At 37.8% G+C, this 7,947-nt stretch overlaps 1 protein-coding gene across 1 annotated transcript in view; it reads left to right on the top strand.

Annotated features, from left to right (window-relative positions):
* Positions 1-2: 2 nt before the first annotated feature.
* Positions 3-7,947, top strand: part of DEF6 (DEF6 guanine nucleotide exchange factor) — a 54,505-nt gene continuing 46,560 nt past the window's right edge. Inside the window, exon 1 of the mRNA XM_026719965.2 lies at positions 3-215. Coding sequence (XP_026575750.1) covers positions 120-215 — 96 coding nt within the window. The 5' untranslated portion in view covers positions 3-119. The remainder of the gene's footprint in view (positions 216-7,947) is intronic.

Here is a 7,947-nt window from a genome sequence, read left to right as displayed (position 1 = left end):
CGTCGGCTGCCGCGAACAGTTTGAGCGCCTCGCCAGGAGTTTCGCGACCGCTGGAGGGAGGTTCCTCTCCGCTCAACGAGCAGAGTCTGTGCCTGGTGGTGTCCTGCCCTGGAGGCATCATGGAGCTGCGGACTGAGCTTTTAAAATCGATCTGGTACGCCTTCACGGCTTTAGACGCCGAGAAAAGCGGCAAAGTCTCCAAATCTCAGCTGAAAGTGAGTAAAAGGACCAAAAAAAAAAAAAAAAAGTCAGCAAATCCGAAAGAGCCTCTGAGGCGCGGGCGGGAAGGGCGTTGAGTCCTGCCTGCCAAGGCGAGGAAGGCGGCGTGCTTGGCAAGAAGAACTCGCGGCCAGCTTTGCTTCTGCTAGCTTTGCTCTGGGGCGCGCATTTTGTGGATTTGGAAGCTACCTGAGGACAAAATCAGGTTTATAAAGAAACAAAAAACTCTTCAGGAATAAAAAGGGGGGAAGTTAAATTTATTTATTCGGCTTTCGTGAAAACACCGTGGAATCCAGTCGTTGTTTAAAGATCCCTTGTTTTTCTTTTCAGTCGGGGCGAGAGATGACAGTTGAAGGAATTAGGTATTATCTTCCATCCTGTGTGGCGTCCTTTACTCCCCTAAAGCCTCGGCGAGGTGTATTGTGTGCGTGTGTGTGTGGGGGTGGAATCTGGGTGTAAAGCACAAAGGTTGTTATGGTTCTATGGAAACTGGCTTTGATCAATCCAAGAAGTTCCTATGCACAGCAACCGCTCTGCAAACATTGCTCGTTCTTTCTTTCTTTGACAGAAGTATTCGTATTTGTTTCTTTCTCCCGCGGTGAGCGCGAAAATCTTTCATGGAAATAACAACAGTCTATTTTATTTATTAGAGGGTGGGTGGGTGAAAAAGAACCTTTTCTTCCCGCATTATAACTTTTCAATAGTAGCAAAAGTGATGCTTCCATGTACAATTTGGGGGGGGTAAAAGTCTTGTCAGGTGTGGGAGAAGATGAGATGTAAATACATGCAAGAAAAAATAGGGCAAATAGAGCTCTAGTTTGATGCAAATGGGGTAACACCTTGTGAAATCGGCGCTAAGGAGATGCATCTAAAAATGATATAAAGTGGCTGTCTTTCCTTATTATTCTCTTACATAATGCAGCAGCTGAACCAATGGAAAATTGTTTGGTCATTCTGGACCATTTTCCACAGTGCCCAAAGAATGCAAGCAGTGTGCAGCTGCCCCAGTGTTTAACACTCCAGAGAACTCCCACACTGCTGATCTTTGGAGTTACAAAGCGTTCTTGCAAGATTTTACACCCAAGGGACATGACATGTCAAATGTGCTTTTTCAGATGCAAAATGCTGTTTTAAAATGTCTACAGAAATTTAATCTTGCATTGGTGTTTGAGACTGGGTTGTGCTTCTCTCCAAAGATTTTGGTTGCATCTTTCTCTAGTTAGATTTGACTAGGATTGTCAGAATGTGGCACTTGGGCAGATCCGAGAGCAGAATTTTGAATGTGTTTTTGAGGGCCGTCTTCATTTTGTGTTTATTAGTCTTGCAGAGTTAAAGCAAGGCATGAAAGGGTGAAGCTTTAAAACCACCAATTCTGAGCCATGGTTCCCATTACATCATTGTTACTTCATGGAATAGTGCTGACAGGAATGATTTTCTATGCTTATGTTAGCAAGCTAGCAATATCCACTCAATAATCTGAATGCTTTAAAGTAGGTATAACCATTTCTCAGATGTTGTAGTTGGAAGACTTACTTGATATTTTTGAGTGTGAAGTACAAACTCACTACATTATGTGATCTGATTTATTTTAGATTACAGTTGTCTTTCTTACATTGTGGATCTCCTAGTAGTATGTGTTCCCAAATTATCTGTCCTCCATTTACTGAGGCCTAAATCATCGGTTGAAATAGTGACCTGTGTCTGGTGCCTTCAGAAACATGGCTTGAACATTCATTGTGATTATTCTATATAAAATGTAATAACATCGCCAGAATTATTAACAAGAGATCAAACAATCTTTATTTTATTTCAGGAAGTGTGTGCAATATATAGACCTATTTAAATATTTATAATAGTCAATGAGTTGAGCAGAAATATTTTTAATCTACTGCTTTTATTCACTATTGAAAATATCTTTTTTAAAAATATTGTTTCATAGAATTAGAAACTAGGAGACTGTGTGTTCTAGAGCTGCCTCAGGATGACTTTGGGCTGTCACTTACTCTCTCAGCTTACAATGTCAGGCTTAGGCAACAAGCTGTTTGGTCCAAATTCCAAATCCTTCACTTGTAGTAAAATGCTAGGAATAAAAAATAGGTTAAATCTGAAATCCAAGTTTTAATTAACTTTTTCAGGTGATTATCTGTAGGAAGCATGCATTTCAGTATAGAGCTCTTTAGGCAAGTTGCAATTAATATCTTAACAGTCCTCAATGCTTCTCTTTTTCTTTTTCAAATCAAAAAAATATAAACAGATGCTGAGTTCTATCATCAAATAATATTTCTTTAAAAAACAAGAAATCGCGGTGTGCAATACATGTTACATATTTTATTTATTTATTTGGTTTGTCAATTGCAAGATAATAGGTATAAGTAAAAGCATAGTTATGAATACATGGATACATATAAGAAAAATAAAAAAATAAAAGAAACAATAGGACAGGAACGGTAGGCACGTTGGTGTGCTTATGCACACCCCCTACAGACCTCTTAGGAAAGGGGTGAGGTCAATAGCAGACAGTCTAAGGTTAAAGTTTTTGGGGTTTGGGGAAGAAACCACAGAGTCAGGTAGAGTATTCCAGACATTGACCACTCTGTTGCTGAAGTCGTATTTCCTGCAACCAAGTTTGGTGCGATTAAGCTTGAGTTTGTATCTATTGTTTGCTTTTGTATTGTTATGCTTTGAAGCTGAAGTATTCATTGACAGGTAGGACATTGCAATGTATGATTTTATATACTATACTTAGATTGGACCGAAGGCGGTGTGGTTCTAGGTTTTCTAGGTCTAGAATTTCAAGTCTGGTGGCATAAGGTATTCTGCAACGAGTAGGAGTGGAGAACTCTTCTTGTGAAACTCTTCTGGACTTTCTCAACTGGGTTAATATCAGATACGTAATGTGGGTTCCAGACTGATGAGCTGTATTTGAGTATTGGTCTAGCAAATGTTTTGTATGCTCTAGTTAGTAGTGTAATATTACCAGAGAAAAGTCTACGTAAGATTAGGTTAACAACTCTTAACGCTTTTTGGCTATGTAGTTACAGTGGGCTCTAGCACTTAGATCATTAGAGATGAGTATTCCAAGATCCTTGACAGAGTTTGGATCATCAACACAGTCTTGACTATTCAGCCTGTATTTTATTTTCTGATTTTTTTTGCCAATATGTAAGACAGAGCATTTATTTGTTGAGATTTGAAGTTGCCATTTGTTTGACCATTCTGATACATAGTCGAGGTCTTTTTGAAGGGTAGCAGTATTGTCTGTGGTGTTGAATAGCTTTACATCATCAGCGAAGAGAATGCAGTTGCTCTTGATATGATCACAGAGGTCATTTATGTAGAGTATGAAGAGAGTTGGTCCTAGAACACTGCCCTGGGGGACACCATTGTTGACAGGTACAGAATTTGATAGGATGCTCCCAATTTTGACCATTTGTTGTCTGTTTGACAGGAATCTTACGGCATCTTTCTGTTTTTTGTTTATATGCTTTTACTGTTTTTGTGAGGCCTGTACAGCAATTCAGAAGGTGTTAAAATTCATTATAAATAAGGCTATCAGTGGCTACTAGCCACGATGTGTGCCCTCCCTGAATTCGGGGAGAGTTTACTTTTGAACACCAGCTGTTGAGGAACACAAATGGAGGTGGTGATACACCCGTGTTTTATTGCTAAATAAAAAAATAATCTTAGCTGCATGAGATTACATATCTAGGCTCTTTGTGGTTTGTTCCTTCTCAACATTGAAAAAACTGTCATGAGTGTTTCAGAGATGCTTCCTGTGGAGACACACATAATGTTTTCAATGTCATCAGTAAAATGTTTCTTTTTGTTTTAGTTATAGAGGGCTCTTGATTTTCTAGTAGTCAGTGCTTGCTTTTAGGTATGCATATGTGCAGAAGTTCGTGTTTAGAAGCCCATCTCCGTACACTGTTGATGAGTTTGGAGAACCAGGGATGAAAATGATCAAGGAGTAAATATGGAGTTTGTGATAGTCCTAATGGAATCACTCCTGTCCCATCTCTGACTGCTCTTTTGCAACATTGAAAAAAATGGTTTGTATTTTTTCAGCATTCTTTTAATAATTAGAAATTGAGATACTACTCCACAGGTGGGCATACCACAGACTTATATATAATATTGCCAGGTTTCTTTTTTATTTCTTTCCTCAAAAAACTGAAAAGGGGATTTTTGCTAGTAGGAGGAGGTAGCATATTGGACTAAGTAGCAGCAATCAATTTCATCAGGTTGTCTGTTGATAAATTATATTTTGTGACTGATCATGTCCACTGTAACAATCTTATTGTGAACTGGGAACTGTCTATTTGACAGCTGTTTTTTGAGAGCATCCAGATATACTGTCAGTTTCAAATGTGTCCTCTGTCCTCAGAAATTTATCTGTTTGTGGTACAGTAAATATGAAATTAATTATATATTCTGCCAATGTGTCATCTGCTTGCACTGACCCATATTTTTTAAAGTAACTGTCTTCCCAGATTTTCGGAGATTTTTTGCTATTTCTGTAACCATCCAGAATTATTACCTGTTCCCACAATTTATATAACTTGACAACATTATCTCCTGATTTGTTAGCACCTCTGCCATGAAAATAATGTCAGATATTTGCCCAGTCAGGATGGAAGAATGAGAGCTTTTCTTTGTGTGGAATTAGTGAATGTGGCTTGAAGCATTTTCATGCAGACTCCAACTCAACATGCATTAATTTTTCAGACGTTAGACTTGTACCGCTCCTACACTGCATATTTCCAAAACCCTATTCTTTGTAAAAGTTTGGCCAAGAGATTAAAAGCTTTTAAGGCTGAAATTATAGGAAAATATTTAACATAAAAAGTACAACTGCATTCACAGCTATAATTTTCAATTGAAAGATGGGGTTTGTAAGTGCAGAAAGATTTTGTTGGCGGTATGTTTTGCATGTTGCAACAAGATAGGACTTATTTGATCTGTTCTTTCTCTCTTTTCTAAATCATTTTACAGTCTGTATATTTGAAGTTTCTGATTTAATCTATTAGTGCCAGGTAAAATATTTTACCTTATAGCAAAGTTATGATGGGAAAATTAAATATGGCTCTAAATTAATTCATGCCCTTTTCACATGCTTTAATTGGCTGAATTAGAGTTAACACCTAATCTAAAAATATAATTCATTGTGTCTGCTATAATTATGTTAATTTAAAAAAAAAGAATTTGAGGAGAATATAGCACCCAGTTTGCATGAAATGATAACTCAGCTCTTTCAAATTGTAGCTTAATTTGAATGAGAAAGTCAGTTGATACATGTTGCCTAATTGCTCCCACTTGCAGCTAGGCCCAGCTAAGTAAAACAGACATCCATCTACCTTGGCTTTAGATTTTCACATGCTGGGAAAATAATGCACTCCCATTGAGAACTCTTGCTTGGATTCTCCAATTTTAATGAACAGAAGCATGCTTTCTTCACTGATTTATATGCCCAAGAAGAAGTGATGTCCTTTCTTCGCTATCTCAGAGCAGAAGAATAAATGCTCTTTTTACCTGTTGTTTTAATAAGGATGTACAAGAATTAAGTGCCCTGCTTGATTCAAATGATTATTAAACAAAACATTCCTGCTATTAATAGAAAGTTAACTTCTTTATTTATTATTTCAGAATAATAATTATTGTATTACTTAATCATATTCTGAGCACAAAGAATATTAGAATTGAGTAGTCTAAGAGCTTCAGCCATTTATTTTGTGACCCTTCAAAGTTACAACAGCAGTGAAAAAAGTGACTTATGACGTGTTTTCACAGTTACAACCTTTGCATCATCCCCATGGTCATGTGATCAAAATTCAGGTCCTTGGTAACTGGTTCATACTTACGACTATTGTAGTGTCCCGGGGTCATATGATCACCGTTTGCGACCTTCTGACAAGCAAAGTCAATGGGGAAGCCAGTTTCATTTACCAACTGTGTTACTAACTTATTAACTGCAGTGATTCACTTAACAACTGTGGCAAGAAATGTCGTCAACTGTGGCAAGAAATGTCGTGAAAAGGGACAAATCTCACTTAACAAATTCTCACTTAACAATATAAATTTTGGGCTCAATTGTGGCCATAAGTCAAGGACTACTATATTTGTAAAGTGTGGGGACTACAGTAATATTTCCATATTTCATAATAAAGCACTACCATAAAGCACTGAAAATGCACTCCAATTCTGTCAGTCTTACAAGGTGGATCTGATAGGAAACGCAACTCAAAGAGATGATTCTACGTTATTATAAGCTTACATTAAGAGAAACCTCTGAAACGGAAAGTATTTCTCTCCCCCACCCCCAGAAAGGCTCTCTTCTGGGCCTCTTATCCCACCCCCCATTACTGTTGTAGGCTGCCTGATCGCATCTCTGTCCTGTCTGTCAAGGTTATTTTTCCATGCCATTCCATATTCTCACTTAAAAAAAAAAATCATGGGTGAATCTGTTTCTCATTGCTTGGACTATTACTGAAGTGTGTTGCAAGAATAAACAGTCCTGAAGGATAAAATACAAGAGGAGACCTATATACGTCACCCTGAACATAATGGAGGAACTGTGGGACAAAAATAATTTGCATACATACATACAAACATGTTGGTCTTTCTGAGGCATGGCCAAATAGCACAGATCCACATGTATGTATATGATTATAATTGATTAAGATTATAATTTCAAGACTGTGCAGAAGATAGAAATCTTATTTTTGCTGAAGGTAGAAATCTGTTAAGCTGATATAAGTCTACAAATTAAAAATCAAGGTGCTTGATATTTTTAAACTTGTGTTATTAACTCCACACTTTAAATGTTGGCTTGACTCAATCAGTCAATACAGCTTCTGAGCAGAAGTTGAAGCAAAGGGTTGGTGATAGCAAAAGCAAATCTGCTTTTCCTAAACATTTCAGCTTTACTCTTTAATCTCAGCCTATGCTTTCACTCTTGATCATATCTTTTGTGTTCTTCACTCCCCCTGCCCTCCAGTTTTGAGCAATAACCAATCACAAAGTAGGGAGGACAATACGAAGATAGAAGCAGCATTGTTCTGGATGAGCCATCCTTTGAGAATCTCATTAACAGTATTCTTTATTAGGAAAATGTCCACAGATGTTAGCTTGGCTCAGTAGCTGATCATTGTTTGTGACTGCCACTGCTTGTAGCTCCCCCTCTTCACCCCAAATATTTTTTGCATCACTGAGAATTTAGAAGATAAGATGGTTTTTCAAAGAGTCCTGAATCTGGCGCATTGCCTACTGCATGGTTTAGCATTCAGGAAGAGCTACTCATAATTCTCCAGATTATACTTCATTACATGCTGAGCTTCTCTCAACCTCAGGAGATTTCTGCAGTTTTGCAGAGAACGTGGGGGAAGGTTTGTGTGGTCTGAAAATGGCCTCCTAGAACAAAGGCTCACGGAGGTTTGAACTGTCAAGTTTACCAGCAGATTTTAGTATCCAGATCAGAAGCAGCTTTATCTTCCTGTTTAATTTTATGTGGGAACAGATGGGAGACTGCAAGAGAAAAGTGTAATTCTAAAAGCCTGATCTGTCTTCATTCTAACACCACCTATGTATAAGTAGTCCTTTAAAAGAAAAGAGATCTACCCCACCCCCCTACCCCCGCAAAAATGTAATACCTGCAAGTTCAGCTGTGGCTGAATATTGAAAGTGCTCTTCTGGCATACAAATTGGTGGTATTATATTATTCGTTTATTTAAA

The sequence above is a fragment of the Pseudonaja textilis genome, chromosome 3 (assembly GCF_049901715.1).
Source record: "Pseudonaja textilis isolate UNSWEBS1 chromosome 3, rPseTex1.2, whole genome shotgun sequence".
NCBI lineage: Eukaryota > Metazoa > Chordata > Lepidosauria > Squamata > Elapidae > Pseudonaja > Pseudonaja textilis.
Note: the sequence above shows the minus strand (reverse complement) of the source record. Positions and strands in the feature narration are given on the sequence as shown.